General features: G+C 34.6%; 1 protein-coding gene across 3 annotated transcripts in view; it reads right to left on the bottom strand.

The window, feature by feature from the left end:
- Positions 1 to 19,762, bottom strand: part of LOC150103728 (rab GTPase-activating protein 1-like) — a 473,281-nt gene that overhangs the window by 181,884 nt on the left and 271,635 nt on the right. For all 3 annotated transcript variants that reach the window (XM_090397129.1, XM_090397130.1, XM_090397131.1), the window contains one exon: positions 6,850 to 6,993. In XM_090397129.1, coding sequence (XP_090253255.1) covers positions 6,850 to 6,993 — 144 coding nt within the window. The remainder of the gene's footprint in view (positions 1 to 6,849; positions 6,994 to 19,762) is intronic.

Raw genomic sequence — 19,762 nt, 5'->3', positions numbered from 1 at the left:
AATAACTAAAAATGTGCCCTGCAGAATGCAGTAAGTTTAAGTACATATTTCAAGCACTTTATATTTCTCAGAAAGAGCAGTTTTAGTTGTTATTATTATAAAGGTATCTACATGGAGTCAGAAGACTCATTGTGGGAGATCCATTATTCACACAACACCCATCATATGTCTCTTGTGTAGAGGCTTAAGTGCTGTGAGGACATTATGTTGGAGGTTTATTCCCCGTCCCTCTTGTCAACAAGATTTTAAAAATGCCATCACCATACCCTACATCCGTGGCACTTCGGAAAAAATAGCCAAGATACTAAAAACGTATAACTTACACACAGCATATAAGCCCCACCGCAAACTTGCTACCCTTATCTGGTCTACTAAAGATCAGCTACTTCCTCTCTTTCTCTGCCTGGAGTTTACAAAGTACCCTGTTCCTGTAAGCTTGCGTACTTTGGACAGACAGGCAGATCAGCATCCATCTGCCTGGAGGAACACAAGTTGTACATCATTAAACACAACTATGGCCATTCAGGCTTGGCTGACCATGTGTTGGACACCACCCACAGAGTATCATGGAAGAAAACCAACCAAATCTAAATAAATACGGTTGCATTAAGCTTCTGAAGATTTGGGAAACACTCATCACCAGAGGTCCCACCTTACATTCCAGGCCACCTACGACCACCCTTAGAGGGCGCTCCACCTAGATAGGACTTTAGTGTCACCCACGTGGTTGGGCTTAGTATTGTAAGTTTTTGTGTGCATGTTACATTAATTGTTTTTGTAATCCCCGTAGATGTCCTAGTGACTAGGACGAAATATAGGAAGTATTAAATTCTATTTTAATTCTTTTTGAGTGTTGTAAAAAATCCATTAAACCTCCAACATAACATCATATGTCTCCTTAAACTCATTCACTGATGAAGCACCCACAACCACCTCTCAACCCATTCTACCCATTCACCACCCTCCAAGCAAAAAATCTAGTCCTAACACTCTTGTTAACCATACTCTCACCCAACTTCCACTGGTGACCCAATGTTCTCCTCCTTCATGCTATGTACTGAAAACAGTCTTCAGTATCAATCCTATGAAACCCCTTTAATAACTTCCATGCTTCTATCATGTCTCCTCATTTTTGCTTATCAGCTAATTTTTGAAGCTTACGGACAATCAATCTATTCTCACAGGGAGCATTCCACAGATCCACCACAATCTTTGTCCCTTGCCTCTGGATCCTCTCCACAACTTTTTCCCCACAGTAGTCCAGATGTAGCCTTATTAAAGTCTTATATAAGGGAATAATAACCTCCCAATCTCTGCTGGTTAGTGTGTTCAGCAACCACACAATCTGATATGTTGTTTTGGTTACCTTCAACAATATGCTCTCTAAACTTTCTCTGTCCACAATCACACCCAAGTCCTGGCCTCATCACTTTCCTGCAGTTCAGTTCCATCAATATAATACACAGCTTGTGATCTCTTCCCAAAGTGCATCACTTTACACTTTGCCACATTAAACTGGCAGCCATTTAACTTTGTATATACTGCTATTCTGTTTAAGTTTTTCTGCAGGTTTTCTACATCACCTTCATTTACCATTGCTCTTCCCGGTTTAGCATTATCAGCAAACATTTCCTATATCACTGATATACAAATTAAACAGCAGAGGACGAAGTACTGAGCTCAGTGGTACACCAATGGTCACTCACATTCTCCCAGACTCAACTCCTCCATAAACCATTCTTTAATATCTCTCCATCAGCTACCCTATAATGAAAATCACCAGATTCACATACATTCCTATTTACTCCAATTTATGCAATAAAGTTCTATGTGAAATTTTGTCAAATGCTTTTGCAAAGTTAGCAATATCACTGAGTAGTTATTTCCCTTATCCAACTTGATTACAAAAAGTAATCAAATTACTTAGGCAAGACCTACTCTTCACAAAACCATGTTGCCTTATAGGGTATCATATTCCTATTCATCTAGTGCTGAATTCTATCTTCCATTAATTTCTCCAATACATTAATCACTACTCCTGAGATGCTGATTGGCCTATAATTTTCTATTTCTACGTTGCAGCCTTCTTTACATAATGGGACTATTCTGCCCGCACCTTCCCAGTACTGAGTATACTGAGAAGGCTTAAATTAAACAGCTTGTTCAGAAGAGCTGATAATGACTTTGTAAATTCTCATAATACATGGACCGATATGCCACTAATCCCATGGCTGTATTTGTATTGAGGTTCTGCAATATTTTAAGCAGCTCCATTTCTTCAACTTCTATTCTGCTGTCAGTCAATGTAACATCAAGCATTGCAATGTCACTATCAAAATGGCACTACCCTGCAAAATGCTCACACAGTAATACTACTATGTGGTTTGATGCTGTTACCTCCCTACCATCAGAACTTTGTGAAGTCATGCTTCCATAGTCATTCCTCATTTTTACTTGCCACATAGCGAAAGATCTCTTTAGTGTTTCTTTTGGCATCATCAGCTAGTTTTCTCTCATAATTCAGTTTAACCTTCTTGCCTGTGCCTTATACTGGCTCATGGGCATACTGATCACCTTTTCCTTTATAAACTTTCCACCACTTTTCTTTGTGTGCACCTCATGATTAATGAAACTATCCATCCATCTAACTCATATTTGATTTATCCTTCTGACTTTATGCATACATTCAGATACTGCTTTCTTCAATCATTCTTTGATTATCTCCCATGCACCAATAACATCTCTCTCGCTTCAACTTCTTATGCCATGTGGCTCTGCTGAAAGCTGACTCCTCAGCTTGTCATAATCACCTATTTTGTAGTTCCACATATATCCCTTCTTAATAGAAAATTCTGCATCTCTGGTAATCTTTCCAGTCAAAATTACTTTTGCTTCTCCAAGCAAAAGTAGCATAGCTAGATTGGTTAGTGTTAAATTCTCTTATGCAATAAGGATCCAGCACTTTTGAACCTCATATTCCTTCTATTACAGCAGCTGTATAAATTCCATTTCCTTCCCTGCCTATGACCATTCCTCCTCCCAATCTATGTACCTAAAGTAGAAATGCACACATAATTACTCATTATGCTAATTTGTGAGTACATGTCATCTACAGTCTCCCATATACCCCCTCCCTCTGCATTATAGCAGCAGCCAATCTCTCTCTCTCACACACACACACATATATATAGTTCTGTTAGCCTCTATCTCACATGAGACAGCTTGAAATGAACTGTCCACTGAATCCCTGTTCCCATGATGTACATCTACTCTTTTCGGCTTTAATTCCTCTGCTATCAACAGTAACACCCCCCCCCCTTTCCAGTTTCTTCTGTCCTCTCTGAAAATACTATTGCAAATGAGTCCTATGACCAAATCATTCCCTGTCAACCATGTCTCACTAATGCCTATAACTTTGGTCAAGTTGTGCTAACAAATGCCAAAGACTAACTATCTATCTCAATGGCTTTAACAGGCCTTTAAGGCCCACAACCCTCCAAGCATGCTTAGATTTTGTAACCGAAAATACGAGGATAGAATGGTCACCCCTATGCCTCGAAGTATTCCTGGCTGTATCCTTGTGCGTGTGTTCATGGGGCCGGTTTGCCTGCTTGCGGGATGAAAAACTCCAGTTTATCTGGAATTTTTCATCCCGAAAAAAACCCTGCTGTCCACGCCCAAGATTGGCTAACTTGGCTATGACTGAGGAAGATCCTTCAGCTCCTCATGTCGTCGACAGGAATCAAACCTAGGACACTCCTTCCCCAGTCATATGGCTGCAAAGCACAAAGCCACTAAGCCACCTCCCCTTCCAGTTTCTTCTTTCCTCTCTGAAAATACTATTGCAATTGAGTCCTATGACCAAATCATTCTCTGTCAACCATGTCTCACTAATGCCTGTAACTTTTGGCCAAATTGTGCTAACAAATGTCAAAGACTCCTGTTCCTTATTTCGAATATTTCTGGCATTAGTATACATAAACTGCAATATCCCCTTCATCACTCCACTTATTCCTTGTGTTACTTAGCCTACTAAATTAACCTAGGGTGCTACATTTTACATCATATGACCACCTTCCCATTTACTAACTTCTAGTTGCTTGGACCCATATTCACCTGCATCTCCCCTAAACATTCTAGTTTCCCTGACTTTGTGAACAACATTTTCTCAAGATTCCTGACACAAAATCCATTTAGATGCTAGAATATAACTAAAATGAATTCAGAATATAAGATATAATTACAGGAGATAAAATACTTTCCTAACAAAAAGTCACTCTGCTAATGACTTTTCCTAATGAAAAGTCATTAGAAGACACTATCTGGTAGGATAAATTGCCAAGCAGATAGTGTCTCGGTTCTCCAATTAATAAAAAATAACTTCAAATCTCACTACTGGCATGAGTATTTCTGAATGCTATTAGGTGAGAAATGAATTTTACTGTTCAACCCTGCTTATTGGAAGTCTGAAATGTGTTGAAAAAATTCTAAGTTTGGTCTTAAAAGCAAGTTTCCAAATGATATAAAAAAATTAAAAAATAACAAAAAAAATTAGTCTACTCATGGTACTAATGTACTATACATTTACAACTTTTCACATAAAACACACATATACACTCACATGTGCTCATGATAAGAATCGATAAGCTTCTGTCAATGTACAGAAGCTCATAATTTCTGCCATTAGCACTGCAGAAACTACCAGCATTAGGAAAATTCATGCTCAAAATATATTCATTATTTTAATGAAATACTATACAAAAAATTATGCCAAAGGATTTTAGTTTTAATAAGTAACTTGGCTATGTTTTCATATAGTTAAAAAATACTCTCGCCATCAATTAAAGTTGTAACGAGCAAAGCCAAGTTCATATCAATATTAATAATTAATGCAGCAGATTTTTCAATCAGTTACTTTATCTTGAATTACACTTATATAATTATAAAAGTAGTCAGCAAAGTGTACAATACCAAACTGACAACAATCAACAGCATACTAAAAGGCAGTTATTTTTTATCTATCACATCACTTGCTATTTACTGGCTTCCATCAGTGATTTTGATAATCAGAGTTAAAAATCAGTTCAAAAGTAGTCAAAATATGCTCTTATTTATGAGGGTGGTCTGAAAAGTTCTCTGCCTAACAATGAAAAAACGAATTTATAATTCCAAAATTATAAATCTCCCTTAAGACTAATACATTTATTCCAGCGATGCTCCAGTGCCATTATCCCATCCCGGAAGTGGTTGTCAGTAAATCTGCAAAATACCCCTCTACAGCTGCAATCACCTCTTGATTCGAAGAAAAACGATGACAAGCAAGGAAGAGTTTTATTTTTGGGAAGAGATAGAAGTCAGAGGGAGCCAAATCTGGGAAATAGGGATATTCCAACAATTCATAGTGCAGATCCCTTAATTTTCTCATTGCCAAAACATCTTCTGATCTTTTAAACCAGACCTTCTGATCTGGTTAAAAGATCGGAATAATATTCCCTGGTTACTGTTTTACCTTTTTCAAGATAATTAATAAACAAAATGCCTTTAGCATTCCAAAACGCCAATGCCATGACCTTTCCAGCTGATGGAACTGACTTTGTCTTCTTTCACACTGAACAACCGGTTTCTCTCTACTGTCTTGACTGCTGTTTGGATCTGGTGTATAATGGTGAATCTAAGTCTCATCCATAGTAACAAATCGATGCACAAAATCAGTTTTATTCTTGTTAAAATGCTACAAGCACTGTTCAGAGATTTTCATGCGAGTGCATTTTTGATCTGCTGTGAGCAAGCGCAGCACCCATCTTGCGCAAAGCTTTTTCATTTGCAATTCTTCATGTAAAATATATCCTCACATTCTTTTGAAATGCCTATAGTCTCAGGAATTTCACGCACTCTGACTCACGGGTCATCCAATACTACATCGTGCATTTGATCAATGATTTCTGGTGTTGTTACACTTTTTGGACGTCCTTCACCGTGGATCATCTTCAAGGCTGGTATGGCCATGTTTAAACTCGGCAGCCTATTTCTTAATTGTTGAAAACGAAAGAGAAGAGTGCCCATAAACTTTTATGAACTTCGAATGCATTTCTTTTGGCGTTAAACCTTTTACAAAGAATTTTATAACTGCACGATACTCAGTTTTATCCATTTCAAGGGATACAGACAACACTTTTGCTTCAGACATCTGTACAAAACAAACCACTTGATAGAACGACTTGCAATTTCACATGGATGCTTATGATAGATGAACCAACTTAGAAAAATAAAAATAAAAAAATTGTGCCGAAAGTGTTGACATCTGTGGTCAAGGCTGAGAACTTTTCAGACAACCCTCGTATAGTGAACTTGCTTATAAACAAACTGATTATTTTTTAAATTACTATTAAACTTAATCACTCTTTAAGGCATGTTTCATAAAATGCATAAGCAACTATAAGTTATTTTGTTAACCCATCCGTCTGTTCCAAAGTACAAAAGTTATTCTGTGACTTCAGCTGTATGATTTTACTTAAATTTGGTATTTGGAATTCATAAATTTTACAAAAATTTGTCAAGCTATTCCAATTTTTGTTTTATTCAGACAATATGGTGAAACTATAATGAAATGACATATTTCAATAACACTGTTAGCAATAATTGTATGAAATTTAATAAAATTTTCATTAACTATTTAATTAATATTTTCATTTGCAAAATCATGTCTACAGCATAAAAAAGACAATCATTCAATGGAAGAAGGTATAAACAGAGAGATTTAAATCATTGAAATGATGAAGAAGCACCGCATAATGGACTATGCATAATGGCTAACATTCAAAACAAACAAAAAATATAAATTTTACTTACATCAAGAAGAAAGAGATCCAAAATGTAGAAGACTACATTAAGTGGGAATTTAGCAGTAAACAACGTTAAAAACCACTGAGAACCAAACATATGGGCTTCTACTCCCAAATCAACAAAGTGAGAATGCAGTTCAGGAATTTGTTCCTATATAAGAAAAATATATTAAATAGTATACTTTTTCTTAGTTAAAAAAAATGCAGTTTTTTAAATATAGAAAGTCTAAATGTGATTTCAAATTACGTCTGCCCCTATTAATTTGAAATTTTTTTCTTTTTATTTATTTTTTGCTTTGATAATGATGAGAAGGAGAGTTCCAATCACAAAAAAAGGCACTCAGACACAGTGTGTCTCAGCAATATAAATGGATGCACTTTGAATGAGAATATTTGAGGGCTGGTGCAAATTTCCATAGATCCCATGAAGGTATTGCAAAAACACAACCTCAGGCACAACTCAACAAAATAGAAAAAAAAAAAGTAGAAGCATTAGAGAAATGCCAAATCAATGTAACTGACATTACTGACATGAAGACAAAAACAGAGTAGTTCCTGTTATACCAGCAATGGTAATTAGAGAAGAAAGAAGTTGCTATGACATACAACACTAAACATGAAGATAAACATCTTGCCAGATAAGCAATTTCAAGAAGTGATGTGCATGAATGTCAAAATGGGAAATTGGACAATGAGACTTATTTGAAAGATAAAACAGAAGGCTTGAATGACTAAGGAAGACAAGGAAGAATTTTTTGAATCATTACACAGGACAACCAACATAATGAAAAGTTGGTTCTTGGAAAGTTGGAGATATAAATAGCAGAATAGGAGGTAAATATCAGACATACAGAAATGCTTGAGAAAAATCTGAAGAAAAGTGTAAAGTTAATAATATGGGCACCTGCTGGAGTTCTACTCATAACATGGCATAAATTATTTTGGTGCAACCTATCACCTATATCAAATATATGTGATATTCCTGTTGACTATTGCACTGTATATTAAACATAATTCAACAAATGTATATTGTATAATGTCTGAATAATATCTAATGTATATTAGGTATATTTTATTTTTAAATTCTAAGTGTGTTCACTTTTAAATTTAAATTTAAAAAAAAAAAAAAGAGCTCCAAAAATAAACTACAAATGAACTTTTTATTTACTCACAACTTGTAAACAGATGGGCACTTAAGGATCAAAGCTGTATAATTGAGAGGAGACCTCTGTGTAGCCTTTTAAGGAATGCAGAGAATTAACCTGAGGTCAATGTGAGGACTTGACCTAATGTCAAGTCCTCAGCTTCTCATGGTGCATCCTGTTATACTGCCAATGGTAATTAGGGAAAGAAAGAAGTTTGTTCAGTATCCAGGTTGTTACTGGATACTGAACAAATGAGGATGAGTTGGCAATTTGGGATTTAGTCGACCAAATTGTATTCTTATTGGCATAAACCATACTGTAAAATGAAGGTACAACATAACAGAATTTCATACTAGATGGGGACCAGTTAAACAAGGTCCCTGATGTTTTCATCAGAAAACCAGGGCAAACAGCATAAAGTCAACTACTGGAACAAATCCCAGAACATGTCCAAACTCAACATGAACAGAGTTCAAGATTGGTACCATCAACGAAAGAAGCATCAATGGAAAAGAAATGGAACTAGCAGAAGAATTGGATAAGTTCCAGATCAACATAATAAACATGCAAAGAAGACAAAAACAGGTGAGATCTTTCTAAGCAACAAATACAAAATATTATTATTCAGGTAATAACAATCAGGAAAAAGAGGGAGTAGCTAGAGTTCTTAGTTATACTATAAATTAAAGATGCCAAGAAATGATACTCTTCGTTTCATCCTTTATCCAAATATAAGCAAACAAAGTTTGCATGTGAAGTCACTTTACAACTCTACATACTTGTATATAATGGCTAATGATTTTACATCACTTGCTACTATCCCATAATGCAATGCACACATACTTACAGCAACGTATGATGCTACGCATTATGGGAAGTGCCACTGCCTAGACCAGTTTTGAACCTTACAACTTTACAATAAAAGTAAATTGTAAAGTTTATTGAGGTCTTGTCAGTGGGAGCCAGAACCAGAAGAGATACCAAGGTTTAAGTAATGCAGAAGTCTAGCTTGTTCTTCACCAAACTTCCCTTTCACAATTTTTCTTAGCTGTTTCTCAAGTATAAATCTCACCAGGAACACTCAGCAAGGAAATCTGTCACTGTTTTATTTCTCTCTTTTTTTTTTTTTTATTTAATAAATGCATTAAGGGAAGGGTCACTACCCAGACTGGTTTCAACCTTTATTGAGGTCTCATCAGTGGGAGCCAGATCCAGAGGTGATACTATGATTGAAGTAATGCAGAAGTCATATTTTCATTAACGAAATGATGCAGTGTCGCACCTTATTATTATTAAAAAACTCTGGATCAGAGAAAGTTGTTGGAAGTTTTTCCACTTGGTTATATTATAATTTAAAGATACCAAGAAATTATATACTTGGATTAATCCTTTATCCAAGTGTAAGCAAACAAGTTTGCACCTGAACTATTTTCATGACTGGGGCAACTTGTATATAAAAGCTAATGACTTCACATCACTTGTCGTAGTATCGCATAATGCAAAGACGAATACTAACTCAAGTGATGTGAAGTCATTAGTTTCTTTATATGAGTTGCCCCAGTCCAGAAAATAGTTCAGGTGAAACTTGTTTATTTATACTTGGATAAAGGATTAAACCAAGTATATAATTTCTTGGTATCTTTAATTTTTAAATGGGTACTTCACATATGCTTACGGTAAAATGCTACGCATTATGGGAAGGGCCACTACCTAGACCAGTTTCAACCTTTATTGTGGTCTTGTCAGTGGGAGCCAGACCCACAAGTGATACCAAGGTTGAAGTAATGCAGAAGTCTAGCTTGTTCTTCACCAAACTTCCTTCCACAATTTTTCTTAACTGTTTCTCAAGTATAATTCTTACCAGGAATACTCAGCAAGAAAATACCTCTGTAATTCTGCCATTGTTTTATTCCCCCCACTCCCCTTTTTTTAAATAAATGGGTACTATGAGATCTTTGCTCCAATCATCTGGAATTCGAAACTCTGACCAGGCTTTCTGAATTAGCAGCCAGTGTAAGTCTTTTATACCTCCAGATGTTTGAGCAATTCTTGTCAAATTTCATCTACTCCAGCTGCCTTTCCACATTTCAGATTTTTGATGACTTTTTCTACTTTAAAGTATAGATATGTATTCCTGATTGCATTCCTGTTGGGAGTTTTCTATCACAATGATGACATTGCTTGTTTCATTTACCAGCCTTTCAAAATAATTACTCCAGACAGCTAGAATATCTTTATCTTCAGTTTTCATGTCACCTTGATCATCTCCAATTCGTTTTTCAGTAGTTTTTCTTCCATTTGTAGGCTTTTTTTCAATCGCCTCCAGAACATTTTGCCACCTTCCTGATATTTATTTTCTATGTTCTTTTTTCTTTTCTTTTATCCAAATAATTTATCACTACGCTATTTATATAAATATTAGTCAAAAACATGCATACACATAAAAACAGAATATATTTAAAATATAATCATATGGAATGCTCTTGAACAAGTGGACTTTTCAAATTAGACTTCTCTCTCCAGACAAGAAGAAAATCATCTGTATGATTTCCACCAACAGGATAAACTGTCCTAAAAGATTGGCTACAAGGTTAATATTATGCTTGTGCTGCGCAAGACTTAAATATTCTGTACCATTCTCAGAAACTTTCATCCTTATCTTCTTGTAAAGAAAGAAGAAGTAATAACCTTGAAAGCATTCTCTTCATCACCTGATCTTTCCTGGTCACATGAGGATAATAATGATAGTGACAATGATGAAATGCAAGATGTTAACTTTATGCAAAATTGCATTGAGTTAGCCTATTCAGCGTTGAGTTTAATGGATTAGTGACATTTCTTTTTTGCAGATTCATGTTATCACTAGTCTGTGTGCTTCTTTTTGACTTCATGTTTGTTGCTAATAGTTTACTTTTACGCAACTCAAAATTATCTTTGTATATCTGCTGAACGTCTGGATGTTGATCTGGACCTGTGGAACTACATTCAGATTCATGCTTCTTAATGCATTCAGGTAATGCATTAATAATTCTCAAGTCTGACTGCAAACGTCTGTTACTTGCAACTTCTTGTTGGATATTATCTGGTTTGAATAGTACTTTCAGTAATGTGCATAGCTATTTTACTAGATATATTATGTAAGCATTCTTGGTATTCTTTAATTGCCGAATTCATTTTCTCTCTTGTAATTACAGGCTCCTCTGTCTGAGAACAAGCATGCTTTACAACTCTGTGTGCCTGGCACTTCACTTTGTTCATACCAAAGTCTTCCCATGATTTTTGTTTAGCTGGTTTTACACAATGCTTCTCTTTCTTACATTTTTCTCTGTATACTCTAAGAGTATAGGCTTTCTTCTTTTCCTTGACTACCTCTTTAACTTCCTGAGTCCACCATGAAGTTTTGATTTTTCTAGCCTTAGAGACAACCTTGCCACCTGCCTCTCTGGCTGAATCAATCAATGCTTTCGTCAGGGTATGCCATTGAATCTCCAAGGTTTGGTTCTTGTTTTCAAGCTTTTTAATTTTTTCTTCAATGATGTTTGTGTATCTATCTTTACAGTTCACCTCTGAAAGCTTCTCAACTTTGATTTGTTTTAAAACTTTCTTACACGCTCTTCTTTCAATATGAAATTCAATTTTATCCTGCTCAAAACTAAATAGTGATCATTTGCTATTTCAAATCCTCTGTATACACTCTTATGTCCAGAACCAATGGGAAAACATTGCTATCAACTATAACATAATCAATGAGACTTTTCTTATTTTTTGCATCTTCTCTCCATGTGAATTTATGCACATTTTTATGTTGCAAAATGGTGTAAGTAATAACTAGTCCATGTCGTGAACAGAAATCCAGCAGGCACTTACCATTATTATTTGCTTTTTTTCTCCAAATTTTCCAAAACATTTCTATATGTTGTCTGGTAATCATTTCCTACTCTGCTGTTTAGATCTCAAACAAGACCAATTTTTCCTTCAATGTTGTGTCAGCTGCCTTCTCCAATTCCTTGAAAGATTCCTCTGCTTCTTTCTTGGTAGAACGTTCTGTGGGACCATAAGCACAAATAAGTCTCACCGTCCAGTTCTCCATTCTGATATTAGCTCACATCACTCAACTTGATATTGCCTGCCATTCAAAAACATTATCCTCATATTTAGCATTGAATATTATAGCTACTCCGTCTTTTCCCCAATTGTTATTGACTGAATGTAACATTTTGTATTTGTTTCTTAGAAAGATCTCACTTATTTTTGTCTTCTTTGTTTCATTTAAGACTATTACATCAATCTAGTACTTATCCAATTCATTTGCTAGTTCCATCTCTTTTCCATCGATGGTTCTTAAGTTGATAGTACCAACCTTGAACTCTGCTAATGTTGGGTTGGGATGTGCGCTGACTTCGTGCTGTTCACTTGGATATACTATAAATTAAAGATGCAAAGAAATTATACTTTTTGGCATTATATGGAAACAATGAAGAAACAATGGGAAATGCCCCAGCTGGCATGAAATTCTGTCATGTTGTACCATCGTTTTATATTTTGGTTTAAGCCAATAAGAATACAATTTGGTTGGCTAAAACCCAAATTGCCAGCCCATCCTCATTCGTTCAGTATCCAGGAAGATACTGTTACATCGCCACTTCGTGGCTATATTTTAATTTATTTTTTGTTTTTCCATATTTTATTTAGATCTAATTTGCCTTTACCCTAATTACTCTCAAGATCTAAACCTAAATTTTGCCTTCAGTACACGATATAGAAAGACTATATATATCAGGCCGATTTCTAGATTAATCACGTGTATCGATTACTCAGACAATGGGTTTATCTTTTGTTAGGGACAAAAATCCTTTGTGATTACTGTCTGAGATTATCTCCCAATCAGATACTGGCAAATTTATTTGTTACGCTGCGCCAGCCAATATCTTTAGGTTAGAAGGAGTTCTTAACCAGGGAAACTCTCTCAGATACCATACAGAGGTGAAGAATCTAATATTTATTCTCAGTACTGAAATTCTCAATATCAACTATATTTAATATCGTTTGCAATCGTGGCTTTTAAACATCTATTCTACTCTGCATAGGTTCCATTTTTATGAGTGGTAATTTGAATTCATTCTCAGGCTAATGTCAGGTACAAAACATAAAACACATTTATTGAGATCTTAAGGTTATACATTTACATTCATGCATTCAGTCAATTTCATGTCATTCTAAAGTAAAAAAAACTAGTTAAACCAACTAAAACACAAATGGATACAATCATTAGCTCCTTCTATAAGATTAAGCATTAAACTACACATTATACAAGTCTTAAATTTCATCTGTTCAGTTCTCTTCTAAATTACGTTAGTTATTCATATAAAATACCTGTCACAAATCATCTACAAACTTTCTCTAACAAAATGCTCAGTGGAGTTAAGCCACTGCTATCATCAATAATCACCTAAAAGTTCTATAGTACATTATCCTTGCTCACTAACTATATAACATTTCTTCACTCTAAGTGGAAAAGGAATAACAAAATTTTGTACATTACCAGCTCTTGGAAAGATTAACAGATCTGTCACTTAATTTACATTTTTGTCTTACACAGCCTGATCCTACTTCCTTGAATTGAGGTCAGAACATCTCCACTTGGCCTTTATCCATGTGGTTACTTGTAGAGGTCATCCTACTTGGCTTTACCGAACATCTGGCGATGTACCCACATTTGTCTGGTTCTGATGCTGCATATTCTCGTCAGAGCTGCCGGTTCTGAAATTCCATCTCGAGGAGATAGCTAGTCAGGGCGCTGGAACTGCGGGTGCCATCTAACATCTCAGGGCGATCCGGAATCCATCAGGAGGTGAGAGAGAGGCCCAATGTCCGACCACGTAAAACACCCAGAAAGGGTCAGGAGAACAAGACAAAAAGCAAAAGCCTCAAGAGAGGGGAGCAAACCCCTTTTATTCTGCATTCTTGGCACCCTCTTTACTGCCGCATTCTTCCGCACGGCACTTGTCTCCTTCGCCTGTGAGATGATCCGGTACAGCGCGTCGCCTTCTGTAGCGTCTTCATGGGAAAAAAAAACTAGCACCGCTTTCCATGCAAATGCTTATGCCTCAAGCCAAACGGTCTGCCCACGAACTTCGGACTTTTGTTTACACTTTGATAAACATTTCATTTCACATAGAGTACCCTTTTATAGTTACATTTCGCAAACTGGAAATCTTTACTGAGATTTGAATAAACAAGTTTTCTTATATAATACTACATTCAAGGGTGTTTATAGCCCTATTTACAATCCTTTTGTTTGCTTAAGTATAAGTTTCTCCTTGCTGATATGTTAGACTTATTAAATCTTGAATGAATGAATTTTTTTTATAAATTCTCCCATTCAAGATCTAACAATACCTAATCGTGCATAATGAGAAGGTGGGGATTGAACATTAGATCAGAAGCCCTGGTCAGTTCTCTGTTGATCCTTAAGCACTCCGTTTTTGGATGTAGGCTATTTAAATGCTCTAAAAATGTACTGAATGTGTCTTGGCTATGAGACCAAACAGAAAACATATTATCAATAGAGTAGCAATGTTCAGTGATTGCTTTATATTGAATGATATAGAGAAAGGAGAGAATCCATTACAGGCCTTTGTATATTTTTCCCTTCTATGAAAAATCCAGGAATGAAAAACCTAAAATCCAGGTAGATACCTAACAGGGTGCACCACGAGAAGGTGAGGACTGGACGTTATGTCAGAAGGCCCAGCCAGTTCTCTGCATTCCTTAAAAGGCTACATGGAGATCTCCTCCCAGTTATACAGCTTTGATTCTTAAGCATCCCATAGTACTATAATGGTAACATACATACATAAAAAAAAAAAAAAAAAAAAAAAAAAAAAGATCTTGACTAGTGAAATAGGCAGTGACAGAAAACAGAACACTGGTAGAAAATATTCAAGAGGAATGCAATCAGGATTACATAACAATACTTCATTATATATATATATATATATTCAATGCTTGATATATGGAGTTATAAAAGTTGTACGATTCAGAAAGTCGGATGCCACATGACTGGAATAGTGCTCTCATCATACACAGTACTAAAAAAAAGCAAAAAGCATTGTATACACAATGCTAAAAAAAGGAAATAAAGCAGAATGTTAAAATCACAAAGAAATTTCTCTACTGTGTGTTACAGGTAAGATTAATGCAAGCATACTGAGATGAGAGTAAGAAAACTGTGGAAAAGAAACTAGGGGAAGAAGTCAAGTTCATGACAAATAAGACTGACAGGAATCATGCAATATAACAAGGATCTATATTTTTAAGTTCTGTACAGGTTCTAAGAGAAAGGCTGTTAATCACTATAATTACATGGCACAAATGTGGCATTATACAAGGAAATACATAGCAGGGAAAAATATACAAAGGCCTGTAATGGATTCTCTCCTTGTCATTTCAGAAACAATCAACAAATTTCTTTACTTTATATAAACAGTTTTATCTTATATAAATGCAGTACAAGCTTTCATGGCTCTGCAACTAAACTGATTAACTGCTGTAAGTAATCTAATGAAAAAAGTTTAATAAGTATTTTGCAAATGTAAATGAACTGCATTCTTAATACCTGTAGAATAAATAAAATATTTTTAGCTAAGGCACAATTTTCAGTAAATATGGGCAAATTAAATATTGAAAAACTATTAATGTTAGTTGGTGTGTTGAAAAGTCAAATGAATAAATGGAATAAGAGCGACACCTGAAACCAAAAATACTGAAGTAGTATTTTGGCTTTAGAACACTAAAATATCATGACCACATTGGATAACTGACAAATAACAGATTAAGCTGAAAGAAAATTGTTATTAGCTAGCAAGAGACAGCTAGTAATAACAAAATTAATCATGTAGTACTATCAGAGTATCCTATACACCCCCCCTTGACAATATATATCTGAACTTCGATTATGATAATTTTAATTTAAATTAAACAGTATAATTATCTTACTTTCAATTTACAACTAATTACAAAAGGGATAAGCATAACAGAAACAAAATAAATATAATAATTCATCTCAAGAATTCTGAATGTTCCAACTGTTGTTGCAGGATAAATTAAAGATGCCAAGAAATTATATTCTTGGTTTAATCCTTTATCCAAGTATAAGCAAACAAAATTTGCACCCGAAGTATTTTCAGGACTGGGCAACTCATATATAAAAGCTAATGACTTCACATCACTTGCCTTAGTATCCTATAATGTAAAGCCCATATCTTTAAGGACATGTATAATGCTATGCATTATGGGAAGGGTCACTACCTGCATTACTTGAACCTTGTATCACCTTTGGGTCTGGCTCCCATTGATGAGACCTTCATAAAGGTCGAAACCAGTCTGTGTAGTGACCTTTCCCATAATGCATAGTATTATGCATGTCCATAAGGATATATGCTTTGCATTATGGTATACTAAGGCGAGTGATGTGAAGTCATTAGCTTCTATATACAAGTTGCCCAGTCCTGAAAATACTTCAGGTGCAAACTTTTTGTTTGTTTACATTTGGATACAGGATTAAACCAAGAATATAATTTCTTGGCATCTTTAATTTATAGTATAACCAAGTGGGAAAACTTCCAACAACTATCTGTTGTTGCAGGAGAATTTAATAAGTATTTTGCAAATGCATAAGTTAGAAGAAAAATATCGCTTGAGGGACAAGACTTATCTAATAACATAATAGGAGGAAATTTGTGATATCTTAAATCTGACAATTGATAAGATTGGAGGTAAATATAATTAATTAGGAACTGTATCCAAGATATTCTTGACAGGTTGAGTACTCAGGGTTTCACTGAAAGATTATTTATGGCAAATATGCTTACTCTTTATGATGATGTAACAAGATAGAGACCAAAATAATGGCTATTGTATGATTTATTTGGATTTTAGCAAGGCCTTTAATAGAATTCTGTATAAGAACCTACTGATTAAAAGTCATCAAACAGGTAGTTCATTATCTAATGAGATGGGCAGTAAATTAGTTGACAAAAAAGTAGTGTTCAGATGAGATTTTTCAAACAGCCAGGCTGTTAAGAATGGGAACGATACCATTGGGTTCAGTATTAGAACTCTTGCTCTTTAATATATACATATATGACATATTCAAGAGTAAAATTTCTTCTTTTTTCTTTATTTTTATTAATAATAAAATTTCTGTTTTTGCTGATGATGTAAAGTTGTTGAGCTGCACAGACAGGGAAATGGGATTTAAAATTCAATTAAATGGATACAAACTTATGCTTTATTATTATTATTAAGAGAGACCTCCAGGAAGTCAGGGATTTATTGAGGGAGGCTGCATACTACATGCACCAGTTATCAAACTTATTCTTGACATACTGACATAGAAGATGACTGGGTGTATAAGACAATCTCCAAAATCTCTTTTCAAAATGTTTATTTTGTTCTATACTCACCATGAATGATATCTTCTCTTACAAGATAATTGGTAATATTGTTATAGTCTTCAGTTCTGTATATTGCAATTCATCTGATCACCAGTAAGATTTCATGAGGATTAGAATGAAAAATCTACATACTTGCCCTACTGAATACATTTATTAAATACATACATTTGCATGCAATTATGCTGATATATCAGTATATTAACATGCCAAAAGCTTATCAGAGCAACAGTATATGCATAACAGGATTATCTAGCTCCTACTATTGCAGGAGCTAGATGATCACTTGATCATGTTTTCCACTGCCAAATTCAAAGTGATTCAGATTTCATATCCAGAGTAGAAAACAACCTCAGGTTTCGGTAAATTTTTTAAAACTTCAATATTCTTATACACCATCATATAGAGCATATAAAATTTTAAAAAATAAATAAAAAAATAAAATAAAGTGACAGAATTTTTTAATAATAATAATAATAATTTTTTATTTTTATTATTCCTCAGATAAATTACATACATTTACATGAACACAATTGTGCATAACAGATACTTGCACATACATAATGTTTTTTTTTAAAATAATAATAATAATAGTTTACAACGTATATTATTATAATATTAACAATGATGACTATCACAGATTTTTTTGCATTTTTTACACTATATATACAATTACGATAGATATAATTACTCTATTTAATAATTTTTTTTAATAATAATAATTTTTTCTATTATCATTATACAGAGTATTTACCTTGATGGACCTGTGATTTCAGTCAGGATTTCTCTATGACTGCAGGTTGTAAAGAGTCCAGCTATTCCTCTCTTGGGCCTTTCTTCTCCATTTTCTTCTGACTTTCTTAATCATTGGGTCTTCCCACCTTAAAGCTGGACTTCCAGGTTTTCTTTGGTATCTCTCGGATACCAGTTTGTAACTCTGACTGTCCATCTGTTGTCTCTCATTCTGAGAAAATGTCCTGCCCATCTTCTTTTGCTATTGTAGATTGCTTTTATTATGTCTGTGAGTCCAGACTTTTTCCTGATTTCTGTGTGTCTTAAGTGATCTATTTTGTTTATATTGCACATTCTTCTTTCTATTGTATGTTGAGTTGTTATTAAGCTTTGTTCTTCTTTTAAAGTTATGTTCCATGTTTCATTGCATATATTAATGCTCGTAAAATGTGACTATTGAAAAGATGGACTCTTATTTTTATATCTATGTTTTGGTTGGTAAATATTGATTTTGCTGTTTTAAGGATATAAGACTTGTGACATAAGACTGAATGATATATGCACGTAAGCACAAGAAAGATATTTAATTAACCAAATATTTCAGTCTGGAAATAGCAGACCATCCTCAGTGGTATCACAAGAACAGTTTTAAAAAAATGCAAGCTAGAATACTAACAATAGATCGTTAAAAATAGAACATGCCACGTGATGTTATATCACTAAGTATTAAGTATAAAATGGAATATTTTGAAGTAGAGACATGAAAAAAACGTTGGTTTCCATATACAGGAAAAAAAAATGTTGGTTTCCTGTATATGGAAACCAACATTCACAGGTCGCGTCGTTATATTCTTAAAGAATCAGCGCATCATCCATGTCAAAAAACAGGAATTATAAAATGCCTCATCAGAAGAGCCAAAACTAATTGTTCTACTTTTGATTATCTACAGAAAGAACTTTCTATTATCCAACAACACATGAAACTCAATGGCTTTTCCAAAAAAAGTACTCAACATCTTCTCAATTCTTATAATCCTCCAATACGTCGAGTGCCTATTCCTTATATCTCTGGTATTTCAGAACCTATCGCAAGAATTTTAAAGAAATATGATTTAACAACTAGGCATTCACCTATTAACAAATTGTCTTCTCATTTTCCTTCTCCTAAAGACAAACACTCAACTTTATCTCTTCCTGGAGTTTATCAAATTCCTTGGAACTGTGATCTCCTATTTTGGACAGACTGGATGTTCTCTTGAAAAAAGAAAATCCAAGAACAGAAATCCTCCATTCTTCACAACAAACCTGAAAAGTCTGGATTGGCTCAACATGGGATTGAAACTGACCACAGCATCTTTTGGTCCAGGACTCACCTCTTGCATAGATCCCGTTATAGGTTCGAATGTTTGTTCAAGGAAAGCGTGGAGGCCTTGCTCCATCGTCCCAACCTGAATCTCAATGACTATATCAAAAATCTGGGAAAGTCTAATCAAGATTACTCATTAATTTTTTTTTTTTTTTTTTTTTTTCCCCATTCATGTCTCTACTTCAAAATATTCCGTTTTATACTTAATACTTAGTGATACAA

Source organism: Typopeltis vanoorti, chromosome 8, assembly GCF_054136105.1.
Source record: "Typopeltis vanoorti isolate ZY-2024b chromosome 8, IOZ_Tvanoo_1.0, whole genome shotgun sequence".
Taxonomy (NCBI): Eukaryota; Metazoa; Arthropoda; class Arachnida; order Uropygi; family Thelyphonidae; genus Typopeltis; species Typopeltis vanoorti.
Note: the sequence above shows the minus strand (reverse complement) of the source record. Positions and strands in the feature narration are given on the sequence as shown.